The 13,864-nt window shown below is 40.9% G+C and overlaps 1 protein-coding gene across 6 annotated transcripts in view; it reads left to right on the forward strand.

Annotated features, from left to right (window-relative positions):
• The window catches only part of CEP128 (centrosomal protein 128), a 176,657-nt gene that overhangs the window by 63,929 nt on the left and 98,864 nt on the right, over positions 1–13,864 (forward strand). For all 6 annotated transcript variants that reach the window (XM_081909759.1, XM_081909758.1, XM_081909760.1 and 3 more), the window contains 3 exons: positions 4,293–4,469; positions 6,492–6,551; positions 9,187–9,379. In XM_081909759.1, coding sequence (XP_081765885.1) covers positions 4,293–4,469; positions 6,492–6,551; positions 9,187–9,379 — 430 coding nt within the window. The remainder of the gene's footprint in view (positions 1–4,292; positions 4,470–6,491; positions 6,552–9,186; positions 9,380–13,864) is intronic.

Below are 13,864 nucleotides of genomic sequence, written 5' to 3' on the forward strand. Positions count from 1 at the left end.
AAGCCTTAGTAGGGTATACAGCTGTTGTTGTTGTTGTTTCTTTTACCTTAACTCTATCTTTCAGCAGCTTATATTCTATTAAGGAGATGCTTTAATGTTAAGTTTTGTGCTATTCCCCTTCCCCCAGTAACATAGATAGGGACATGATTCTTCTTCTGCCCCAGCTTGTGTGATACCAGCTGCTGGGCAGGCCTGTTGTTGGGGTCAAAGCACTTTCAAAGTTGGCAACGTGCCCTGGTTGGTGCTGGTATAGACAAACCTTCCTTTCATTTAAATAGCTGAAGATATATGTGGAATCATCTTTTCCCAGACAGTGTGAGCTCCTCTGGTCTATAGTTAAATGGCTTCCCTGATCTAGAGTGCCTAATAACAATTCCTTCAATGCAGCTGTTTGTAGACTTTCTTGTTGTACCTGCCAATTACTTCCCTGCTTTCAAAATTGAAGCATTATTGGTGGTGAAAGTGCTCTGTTTCTTTATAATGTATGGCCAGAATTGAGGCTTTTTTTATTTAATTACATCAAGTGTGCATTTTGCTGCAGACTTTATACAGCACAGTGCTTCAGTGCTAGGATATTGTCACTGAATTAAGAACCGAATGGACTTTATCTCCTGACCATCCATTGGACTTTAATTTCTCTTGATACGTTCTGTTTGCATGATGTGTTGGTCTATGGAATTACACTTCACGAGAATTGTATGTTGAATTGTGTTTGAAATAGAAATTACATAGTCAAAAATAGCCTGTTGCGTTGTGTGTGTTGTTACCAGGGTATTGTCACCTGCACAGGAAACTGTCTTTCCATATTTTAGCCTCACAACATTTACAGTTTTCCTGCTGTAAACTAAAAGTGTCTGGGATGTAAAATATCCCAAGAAATCACTTGATTCCTGTACTTGCTTCCCCACCCCTCACAGCCAACATAACCTGTTATTCCCCCCCCCAAAAAAAAAAGTGACCAGGAAAGCAGGTTGAAATAATCATACCAAGTTTTCTTTTTGAAATAAAGAAAAAAAAGTGCTCAGGCAACAAAATATCCCAAGAACTCTATTAATGTTTGCCATGGGGTGCTTTGTTGTTGATGTCCCAACTAGTGGAAAATACTGGAGTAAAAATGGACCATGATGTTTTTCAAATGAAACAGTGATCCAAGGAAACAGATTTAAGTGCTTATCTTCAATCACCACACTCATGGCTTTGTTTTGGGACACTTACTAACCCGAGATAAGTAGCAAAATGTGTAACCGAAGTGTTGTGCAACTTGGTTTGTTTAGATTCATTATTACTAGGAACTTGGGGTGGGGGTGGACCTGCTTTGCAGCAGGCCAGTCTTCTTGGTTCACTGACAGATCCTTTTGCCCTTTTCTACAGCCAAAAAAGGTTCCCGGGGTGGATTAGAAATCACTACCGCCTCTGCTCTCAGGCCTACAATCTAAAAAGGCAATGTAAAAGAGAAACCCATTTAGGAGGGAGTCAGAAATAAGCAAACTCTGGTACAAATTCTTAGTTACAAGTTCTTCTAATGACCAACTAAGGTGGAAAAATTCAAAGAGAGGAGGATCCTTGCTGTGCCAGTGGGTGGCCCCGAATGCCTTGTTTTCTTTCTCTTTGTTTCTCCTTCATTGTTGACCTTGGCTATTAATTGTTTGTGCAAAATGCTTCTTTTCTTCAAGGTTCCCTATCACTGTCCCTGATCATATATTCCTGGTTCTGCGGATATGGCCGCAGGGTGGTGTTGTCCGTGTTCTTAGCTGAGGCTTATATGTTGCTGATAATGTGCTGTGACTGACTGCTAAAATTACTTGGAATTGTGTCGTCCTGTGTAACTTTTGAGGGCAGAGCTTTGAGCCAATAATTTGGTTCCCCCCACTTTTGTAGGCAAAATTTATTATGCAGGTGCAGAAAATGGCACTGAAGACAGACTAAAGGATAGGATTCTGAATGAGCTCCATTCCTTCCCCCATCATGTCCCAAATGGCCCTGCTTATTCCCCCTTGCACTGGTGCTGCTCCTGCAGTTCTATATTTCAGGGATAGGCTTGCTTTGTGAATATTTTGCTGACGCTTTAAACTAAGCCATCGTGTGGTTCGGGCAGTTGTCATCTCAGATGAAAGATGTCAGTTGAGAGCAAACCTCAGCAATGAAGTGTAAAATTAAATCATTTTGCTTTTGGATAAATCTTCAGATGTTAGGCAGGATTTGCTGTCTAGGTTCTGCTTATTTGCTAGATGGAAGAATTTACAAAGAAGACCAACAACTGCGACTCTCCTTGCCAACTCTGAAAGAAATAAAGGCAAACCAAGCTGCTACAATAAAGGCTCCCATCCTGTTCTCCCTGCGTGCTACTGCTTCTGACTGAGGCTGCCTAAGTGATGCTGGCTCTTTTCCAACTCATTTATTCCCCGATGTTGTGTTTTCCACTTTGGCTCAACTTTCCTTAGCACTCAAATGCCAGCTTAACTCTGATCCACTAACATAATAAATACTGTACAGTGGTTGAAGTGGAAAGGTCCTGACCTCCTGGAGGAATACAGCCCTCTGCCTTTGTTGTGTATGTATGTTGGTGAGTGTGGGGTCTTTAATTAACTAGGCCGGTGTTTGCCGGTAGCATACTTGGCCTAAAATTATAGGGTTCTAGGAATCTGTTTGGCTGTAGTTGCCCACAAATAATGGATTAAGGCCTTTAGCAGAGAATGTGTTGATGGCAGTGAAACCCTTGTTTTCATGTTTTCATCCATTTTCAGTGACCCAGATGTTGTTGTGTTGTTATTATTATTATTACTTCTACTACTAGTCAGAAGGTCAGCAGTTTGAATGGGGTGTGATGGGGTGAGCTCCCGTTCTGTCCCATCTTCTGTCAACCAGTGTACCAGTGTACTAGTGCATGTAGATAAATAGGTACCGCTGTGATGGGAAGGTAAACAGCATTTCTGTGTGCTCTGGCACTCGTCACAGTCTTCCATAGATAAATAGGTACCGCTGTGGCGGGAAGGTAAACGGCATTTCTACGTGCTCTGGCACTCGTCACGGTTCTCCATGCGCCAGTAGTGGCTTAGTCATGCTGGCCACATGACCCGGAAAGCTGTCTGTGGACAAAGGCCGGCTCCCTTGGCCTGAAGTGAGATGAGCGCCACACCCCATAGTTGCCTTTGACTGGACTTAACTGTCCAGGGGGTCCTTCACCTTTTTACCTTACCTTACTAGTAGTATTTATAATCTGCCCTTTTCGACCAAAGGTCCAAGGGAAGAAATATACAGAGTCAAACAAAAAATTAAACAGTAAGATTAAAACTGCAGGGAGGAGATTAACAAATTCAGTGAGAAATAAATGCAATAGCAGTAATAGAAATACAGATGCCCAGTTCACCTTCCTATTCCCCCAAAGCCTGGGCAAAAATGTTGAAATCTGAATCAATGTGTCTAAGTCTCATCCATCTCTCAATGCCTCCAGGTATCTTCTGTTTAGTTTATAGGTCTTAACTTTTAGCCTCTGTTAATGATGGGAGAGATCCCCCAGACTTGAGTTGACTTTGTTTTGCTTACGCCAAGCTATTTACTAAACAATTTAGGAAACAGGCTGACTTGATTAGGGCCAGTCTGAACCAGATCAGATCCCATTGTCTCCGTGATCTAGGGATGCAGTGGGGTCTGATCTCAAATTCTAAAATGCTGGGGGGGGGGGGAGTGTCAATAAGTGTTGAAAATCCAATGTAGTATATGGGCATAAGGCTTGCTTTTCATTTTGAAATACCATTTTCTCAGATCCATGCATACAAGGAAAGTTGTACGTATTTTCCAATGGGGATCATCTCACAAGTTATTCCTACTTCTGTTTCTACGTGTCTCTGACCTGCAGTCAGGAAAGCTGCAGAAGGAGTTTGGATGCTTGAACTGTTCTTTTGGCATGCAGTTTTAAATGAAATCAATCTGACAGCTCCTTGGGGTTTGACTGTAGTGTGGACAGAGCAACTCTGCTGAACGTTTGACTTTGACTTGCTAATGTGGCAACTTACAAATTATTCTCTCCTGCACTTTTCTCTCTCACCCCTTCTTGGTCAAGTTTTTCACTACCAAATGCAATTCTAGCAAAAGGACACATCCCATCAATTGTAGGCTATTTTTGGCGCATCATGTTCAGTTGCACCTTATGACAAGTGCACAGCACTGATTTCCCTCCCCCCTCCCCAGAAGCATAGATGTGCTTGTGCGCTATGGTTTCTCACTGTTTTGGAAGTTCAGATATTATCTGACAGAAGAACTTTTAGTTCATATGATGTTATTTTTTGCTTTAGAATAAAAGGACATTGGGAGAAGATGATCACTTAAGAAGGATAGAAGAAGACAGATTACATCTTCATGATCAACTGAGAAGCCTGCAAAATGAACAGGAATCCATCCTCTCTATGATAGGAAGTGAAATTGATGCAGCTTGTGAAGTCCTCGCAAGGGATTCAGTGGAGAAATTCACAGTAACTATGAGTTTTAGATTTTAATCTTGTTAATTACATGGACATAACATTTTATTCATGGCTGATTGTTAAACTTACTCTTGATGTAGATGTTTTATGAAACAGAAGATTAGGAGTTGCACTTGATAATCTTCTGCCTTAAAAAAAATGCAATTGCTATTTTAGAAATATGTCTCAATAATTCATTTGTTGGCCGATACCATCTGCTTTATTCAGCCTAGCTCATGCAAACGGTAGAGGAGGTAGTAAAATTTAAGACTGCAGGTCAAGGATTGCATGGTTTGAATTACATATAAAGCTGGTACATCAAAGAAAAGCTTAGGCTGACAAGAATTCTTCCTGACATCTAATTTTCTGTATACAGGAAGCTTAATGTGTAGTTGAGCATTTGCTCATGTGATCTTCCCATCTATACTATAAACCAATGCAGCCCTGGAACAGCTTTACTATCTTATCTGCTGTGTGTGTAAGCCGTGCCATTAAGAGAAGTGCACGTTTTAGGTTAGTAGTGGGTCCCTGTAACAAATGGCAGCCTCTTGCTGCTGACCAGTGTTGCATAACCTCTCTGACAGACTGTGGCTGTTATTATTGCTATTGTTTCTCCAAGGTCCCAGGGCATTTTACAGCAATTCAGAACACAAAATGTTTCAAAAGAATAAGGTGGGACCAAATGCACATAGAAAAACATAGTTTGCTGCTCTTACATTAGTCACCTCACTGTTTTCCTTTCTAAATTATATTTGTATATTGAAACAGGGTCCAATAGCCCTAGCCCATTTGTGCTGTGTGTGATTTCCTTTTTGTGTCAAGCAGTTTGTGCTCTTAAGAAAGATGATGCCTACCAGCGCTAGACACACATAATGTAGCCATGCTGCTTTAGTGGATCATGAAGTGGATGCTAGTCATACTTCAGACTAGACCCATTTAAATTAATTGATGTGAAAAATAGGTTCAATAATTTCAGTGGGCTACTTTGAATGGAACTTAAAGGTAAAGGGACCCCTGACCATTAGGTCCAGTCGTGACCGACTCTGGGGTTGCGGCACTCATCTCGCTTTATTGGCCGAGGGAGCTGGCGTACAGATTCCGGGTCATGAGGCCAGCATGACTAAGCCGCTTTTGGCGAACCAGAGCAGCGCACGGAAACGCCATTTACCTTGCTGCTGGAGCGGTACCTATTTATCTACTTGAACTTTGACGTGCTTTTGAACTGCTAGGTTGGCAGGAGCTGGGACCAAGCAACGGGAACTCATCCCGTTGCAGGGATGCGAACCGCCGACCTCCTGATTGGCAAGTCCTAGGCTCTGTGGTTTAACCCACAGCGCCACCTGCGTTTGAGTGGAACTTACTTGAGCGCAAATCATCAAATTTTATATTTAATGACTATTAAAAAACCAAAATAAGCATGCACACAAACCAAAAGTATACAAGTTTTTTTTATTCTTATTACACATGCACTGGGTACAATCCCTCCCTTTCTGAAGCATGTCAGGGAAACCTCATAAAAACCTATTTATAGCAGCATGTGATTAACTTTTTCTTAACCCTTTCAGAGGTAGTTTAAAAGCTGCCCTTTCTATTCTATTTTTTTACATAATTTGAAATATTATTCATCAGGGGAACAAAAGTGACAAATCTAATCAACAACAACAAGATGGTATCACCACCATCACAATGACAATAACAAATTGCTACAAAGACATGCACAGACAAGCAATAAAAATAATTATATTGTTACAAGCGGTTAAATCGAGGTTTCTGTTGTTACAGTTTTTGTGTAAAATAAATAAATAATCTCTCTCTCTCCCCCCCCCTGCCTTTCCTCAGGTTGCAAAAAAAGTCTCTCTTTCTGGGAGATTTCCTACTATACCCAACAATTAGGCATGCTACAGAAATAAGTTGCTCAGACCTCTTGAAGAAATATTTAGACTAAAATTGGTATTTTAATTGGCATTTTTACCTAGCCTTGTGTATTAATGTACAAGTGTTTGTTCATTTTGTTCATTTTCAAATATGATTTAGGCAATATCACTTACACCTGGGGTACAGAATGACCCTCATCGATGGCTGGCAGAAACAAAGGTAAATACTGTTTTTAACAATTAGCCTATGATTTAGCTACATTTCCTAATCCCTAATGTGTTTAGGTGTTGTATTGGCTTTAAAGACCAAACCAATGACTGGTAGCTTCTGCTATTGCTTTTCCCTTTGGTAACTTCAGAAGCAACTTTTATCATGTATCTTTTAATCGTCTTAACTTTCGCACGAGCTGAAAGACTTTTTTTGCTGCTTCATGAGACAAGACCTATCCCTGTAGTATATTAGGGTCACAGTGAGGGGAGGAAAGTTGACCGTCTGACTTGGGCGAAATTGCATTTGTTTGCTAGCAAGATTGCCTGAAGTTATTGATGGGCTAGTTTGTAATGCACATGGGCCAGGATTGAATATTGCCATAAATACTGGAGATAAGAGTTTGAATTGGAGGACAATGGCTGTAGAGGAAACCGAGTCCCTATTCAGATTGTTGATGCTGAAACCCTAGGCGCAAGCATCAAGAAGACCTTTCAGAGGACATGTAGTAATTGATTCATAAATCTGCCTTTTGAATTCTTTTTAGTTATTAGTAGGTGAGTCTTGAAATGAAGGGGCCTTTGGAAATACCGTTTGCACCCCAAAACCAAACAGCCTTAATAATTGGTTTGCAAGAAATATGGCTTGACTCACTTGCTCTTTCATCGCCTGAGTTCCTTGCATTTACAGATGAACACTCTAAAGAGCTCAAAGGCATTGACTGCTGTGGTGTGAGCCCCACATGCACAGTAAAGCTTCTGAGCCCCCCTTTACTGAAGCAGCTCCCTGTAGCCTCTTAGAAACTGCTCCTAAATCTCAAGGAAATTGGGGTGCTACCTCCCATTAAGCATGGGGAGCTGCATCTGGTTGGGAATGGGGGTTGAGCAAAACCAGTGAATTTGAGGAAGCACTTCTTCAAAGTGTTCTTTAGATCCTGGACTTTGACATGCTCACGGCATTTTAATATCGGGAGTACGTAAATGACAAATGGAAGGTGAATGAAATGGCATGGCAAACAAGTGCTAGCCCTTACTGAGGTATTTACTCTCATATACAGACTGAAGAAATTAAGGATTTGGGGTAATTTTCATGGAATTATGATCTGTACCATCTGTATTTGTGCCATTAGTGATCTACTTGCATAAATATCCACCCAGGAAACATTTATCAGTTCAGTGGTACCTCACGTTACATACGCTTCAGGTTACATACGCTTCAGGTTACAGACTCCGCTAACCCAGAAATAGTGCTTCAGGTTAAGAACTTTGCTTCAGGATGAGAACAGAAATCGTGCTCCGGCGGCATGGCGGCAGCGGGAGGCCCCATTAGCTAAAGTGGTGCTTCAGGTGAAGAACAGTTTCAGGTTAAGAACGGACCTCTGGAACGAATTAAGTACTTAACCTGAGGTACCACTGTATATTGTTAATTCTTTATGCTCAGTATAGCATAGCGGTCCTTGTTCACATGCCACAATAAGCCACAGTTTGTTTTAAACCATTGCGTAATTGTTTAAATAGAAATAGAAATTAGAATTATTGTGCAGGGTTTTTTTAGTTTTAAAAAACCTGTGCATTAGTGGAGAAACGGGACAAAAGGACTTATGAATATGAAACTTGTGTGCAACATAAATAGAATCAAATAGCATATTTTCTTCTAAATGTATTTTATCATGAAATACACATTTTGAGCTGATAACTGAATAATAAAAATCAGAGAAGTTCAAAGACTAATTACATTCCAGTCCACATATGTCTGGAAGGTGCAGATCATGTTAGTTTGTACAGTGGTACCTCGGGTTAAGAACTTAATTTGTTCTGGAGGTCCGTTCTTAACCTGAAACTGTTCTTAACCTGAGGTACCATTTTAGCTAATGGGGCCTACCGCTGCTGCCGTGCAATTTCTGTTCTCATCCTGAAGCAAAGTTTGTAACCCGAGGTACTATTTCTGGGTTAGCATAGTCTGTAACCTGAAGCATCTGTAACCTGAAGCGTCCAAGGTACCACTGTACTGGAATTTTCAGTAATTGGTTTGGTCAGAGCTGAATATAGTGATCACCTTTTGATGCAGTAGTGCCAAGAGCATCGTCAAATGCAGGATGTATCCATTTACAGCATACTTCTACATGCAGGAAAGAATCAAGAAAGCTGAATCTGTGTACAGATTCATCTTGATGGATTATGGTATCTGTCAGCTTTCAGCCATTTTATTACTTTTTGAAATCTGTCCTTAGCCTCAGGACTTGACAGGAAATAGAATTTGCCAAACTTGGATAAAGCCTGTATTGGGATTTGTAAACTGCCCTGGCAAACCTGCAGAAGGGCTGTGAATCCCACCCGGCCAATGAATACATCTCACTTGAGAAGACATGAACCAAAACTGATGAAAATTTTAATGAAGCGGGAGGGGAGGGGTGAGAGAAAAATGATGGGGCGGGAATCAGAATTGTAAAGTTGGAAGGGACCAGTTGCAACAGAGGAATCACAACTAAAGAACCCCTGACGGGGCTGGCAGGACTTTAAACTGGAAAAGCTTCTTTTAGCCTATTGCATTTTGAGTTTGGCAAAGCTTTGCCGTAGAAGTGCAGTTGAGGAAGACTGCATTAAAGGCCCTTTCTTGTTAAGTATTATGCAAATACATTTTCTTCTAGACAAAACTTCAGTGGTTGTGTGGAGAAGTGAAGGAGAGAGAGACCAAGGAAAAGAAACTTCGGCGTCAGCTGCTGCAGAACCGAGAGCAGTTGAAACATTTGACCTTGAGCAAAGAGTCTGAGCACCAAAACCTCCTAGGCCAATTAGAAAAGCGGGAGCAGCTCCTGGATGAAGTTTACCAAGAGAGGAAAGGTGAGCTTGACAGGCCGTATTCATTAAAAACAAAATCCTTCTTAATTTCCCAGGTCAGTTCAACCCTGATTTATCTAACAGGCAGTAAACATTCCAGTTCTGCAGTCCAGAGATACAAGTTACCAGGAACATGAAGCTGAAAATGGCAGCCCCATGTCAACTTCCTCCCTTACCGTCCATGACATATAGCACAATTTCTTTCATGTTCTGATGCCCGTTACTCTGCACATTTCCTCCAAACACACATGCAAACAAACACACACTTTGACAGCATCAGCCAGTGATGTGGAGCAAGGGTGGGGAAATCAACAATGCAGTGATGTTAGAGCACAAGATATTGTTGAACTGCATGTTATGGATAGGAAGGGCTGAACTGGGTTCATGGTAATATTTATTTATTTCCTCATACTTATATCCTCCCCTTCCTCCCTGTGGCGGCACAGAGCAGCTGCTCATATAGCACAACAACAATTTAAAAACTTACAAAACTTTAACAACAAACAAAAGGTAGCAGTGTCAGTAAGAAGGTTAGTTGAACAAAAGGTTTTTTAGTTTGTTCCTAAATGAGGCCAACCAAATATTCATTAGGGAGGGGACCATCTCCAAAAATGCTTTTCCTCATGCTGTCGCCCACCTAGCAGAAGCTTGTGTCAACAAACAGGGCATTCCTAGCAGGTCTTAATAGGGAGCTCCTTGAGACGGAGTTCTGCCTAGTACTTTGGTCCTAAGTTGTTTGGGGCTCAGAAATTCACTGACCACCACTGCAGAGATTTGAGGATTAGGGTAATTTGATCCTCCCATTATTTAAAAAGTGGCATTCTGTACCAGCTGCTGTTTCCAGCTCATTTTCAAGGGCGGGCCCATGTAGAGTGCATTGCAGTAATCTATGTTGGAGGCTATTAGTTCATGGGTAACTGAAGCCAAGCTGTCCTGGTCCAGGAATAGCTGATGGATGAGCTGGTGCTGGCCATTGCTGTGCTTCAACACTGAAGACATCTGAGTCTTCAGCGATAATTTAGGATCAAGACTCACCCCCAAGTTGTGAACCTGGGTTTTATGGGAGGCACTACACAATCAAGAACACGGTGTCAATTCCCAGATGTGGGAACTGCAGATCCACAGAACCTCTGTCTTGCTGGGATTCATTTTAAGATTTTTGGGCCTCTTTCTGCCCCAAACTGACACTAGATGCTGGTCCAGCACTTCAGCTGTCACTTGAAGTTGGGTGGCTCTGCTGTTGGAGAACATTCAAGTTGATAATGCAATTTTTTCATTTTTGCTTTGTGATCTCTTAGCAAGTTGCAATTACTGCTTTGCAAAGAGCTGTGTCTCAGAATATTAAAATACTTGGGCAACATGGGGTTTTATAAAATAGACAAGAAGTGAAATAGCTACTTTTCCAGCTGCAATGTTGGAGGCATACTGTGACCTGGATTGAGGCAGATATTAGATGAGAGTAGAGGACGGCATTTTCAGAAGTTTGTTCCTTTTGAGTTCAGAACATGCTTATCACTTTTCCTTACTTTAAGAAGTTCTCCTCCCACTTGAATGACACACAAAGAGTTGTTTATCTCATTTAACCGAAAGGATATGCAGAAAACACACACATATATATGTAAATATGGTAAATGTCAGGAGATGGCCTGAAATCTCTTTATGATTCCTAATGCTGTCTAATGATGAAATTTATCTGTGAATGATATCCGTTCTCCAAAGCAAGTTAATTCCCCCTGCCCCCACCCCGAAAGCAAGCTTCGTGCTAATTAAAATGAGTTGTGATCAGCTATATATAGGGTGAAGAAGGGAGCCCCAGAATTTATTTTTCAGCTACTGTTTTGCTTTTGGGGAAACGGGCATTTAGTACAGTCAGTTCTTAGAACTGAAACAAAGCTAGGGTTATTGTTATCTAAATGCCCGATTACCCAGCACAATCTATTAACACCACCATTTTGCCCTGTTTTTCTGCACGCTTTTAAAATATAGATATGGCTTCTCATATTCTCAGTGTTGCGCTTTCTGTATTTGCATACACATTCAACAGGAATGTCCCCATGGGATCTTGTTACTTTTCTCATTGCTAACTCTTTTATAGTTCTGCTTATTCCACCACTTTCCCTTTTATCTTCCATAACCATATGTTTCACAAGCATACTGCTTTTCCCTGGTTTTGAAGAAGAGTGAAGTCGGGTTCTTTAACAGATTGTGCATTTTTTATGTGTCTGAAGGGTGCTTCACTCTATTGCATCTTGTCAGATGTACACCAAAGAGGTTTTAAGTGAAGACACATCTTCCTTATTCATTTCATCCGCAGGTGAATAAGCAAATGTGCACATACACTTGGTAAATGGCCAAAATAGATGTTATGGTAAATGTGTAGCAGCTGCCCCAGACACCATGCATCAAGTATTTCCCATTCCTGGAAAGGTTTCATATTTAGGAGGGGGGGATGAGACAAACTAGAGCTGATAAGAAAACACAGGTTTGGTCACAAACCAGGACTGTCAGGATTTTCTCCCATACTAGAGCAGTAAACTTGAGTTTGCTACCGTATGTACATTCAATGGGGATTTTTAGGACCATATACACTGTGACAGTAAACATGCAGTTGCTTCAGAAACTGGCTACTGAATCTTACTTTCTCCCTCCCCTTGCCTAAAGACTAGAATAATTTATATTGTGGTAGGTGTGACATCAATATACAGGTGTTCCCCCACTTATGCACGATCATTAGTGTATTTTTGGTTTATATGGAAGCCGCCCAGAGTGTCTGGGAAAACCCAGCCAGATGGGCGGGGTACAAATAAATTACTATTATTATTATTATTATTATTATTATTATTATTATTATTATTATTATTATTATTATTATCATTATCATCATCAACTCATGTCTGACCGTGTACGTCCCTGGCTCTTTAGAGCCTGTCGACCTCCTTCCCCCTCGCCTCATGGCTTTCAAAACTAACCTTTATATCATTGCATTTTGTACGTTTTCCAATTCTAATTACACACATTACAAAGTAACTCAGGATTTAAATAAAAATAGAAAGGTAGAGAATTTCTCATTACAAATCTTCAGACAACTCTGCTATTGATGTTAATTGCTTACAGTAATCTTTCAGATATCGTATAAATTTACTCCAGTCTTTTTGGAGTTCTTGATCTTGCTGGTTTCAGATTTTTCCTGTCAGCTTTGCCAGTTCTGCAAAGTCCATCATCTTCATCTGCTACTCTTCTTTCGTTGGTACTTCTTGTTGTTTCCATTTTGGGGCTAAGATAATTTTCCCCTCAGCTGTTGCATACATAAACAGTCTTTTATCTTCCAGAGGTTCAGTGGGGCTTGTTTAGGCTGCTCAGCCTCCCCACCTAACAACTGATGTGTGGGGTGGTTCAGCCCCCGCTTTTCCACATGCCCTCCATCCTCCTGCCAGCCCCAAAGCTTCAATCCTAGTTGCAGATATCTTTGTATACAGTCCTTTTGGTATGCATTAAAGAGGGAGCAGCGGAAATAGCGTTTAGAGAGTGCTCCGCACTTTACGTGATTTCACTTTGGCACGCGGGGGCCCGGAACGTAACCCCCACATAACTGGGAGGATGCCTGTATTCATGTTTTCCCACTCCTACCACTTCCATTAAGTGATGTGGAGCAAATTCTGACGAGGGAATCTATCAGGCCTGGAGAACCTATAAGTCTTCTGCTGCTATTGGATTCCAGCTCCCATCATCCTTAACCATTGACTACACTGGCTGGGGCTGATGGGAGTTCAAGTCAAACAACATTTGGAGGGCCAAACGTTCCCCACCTCTAATTTAAGGAATTCATGTATCGCCATCCATCAAAACAACAATGGAAAAGTTATAATTCTCATCTAGAGAGGCAGTGTTTATGCTCAGCTAAGAAGAAAAGCAATTGGGAGTGTAACTCAGAAACATGAAAAGCATTTTGGAATTGGAAACAGTCACACCCACTATCATTTGAACTCCCAGAAGAATCACAGTTCATTTTGCAACTATGCATATCAATACAGTATTGAAAAAAATACTGGGGGGAAAATAAAATCCATTGAGGATGAGATGGTGCCAAGAACAATGAGTAGATTTGTGTGCTAGCATTTTTGGATGTTTTAATTTTATTTCTCCCTTCTGAGTCACCCAAATGTATCATTTAGCTGTCTCATTCTCACAGTGGCATCAAGATGCTTGGGTGGTTATAATTTTTTCCCTGTTAACATTTTGTTACTAGAAAGAAATGGTAATCCAATCAGCAGTATTTGCACACATCTTTGCAAGTCTTTTAAGACGTTATGAGATCCAAATGTCACTGATTTTCTTACGCTGGAGACTGATAGTTTTCAGAGAGAGATGAAAAAAGACATGAAAGTAGAAAATAGGAACATGATTTTTAGTGAGCAACTAACTAGATCTGGAGACAAGCCTGATTTCAAAGGTTAGAATTCATGTAGTTTTGCTTAAGTGGTTGTTTTA

Source organism: Podarcis melisellensis, assembly GCF_964234715.1.
Source record: "Podarcis melisellensis genome assembly, chromosome: 1".
Lineage (NCBI taxonomy): Eukaryota > Metazoa > Chordata > Lepidosauria > Squamata > Lacertidae > Podarcis > Podarcis melisellensis.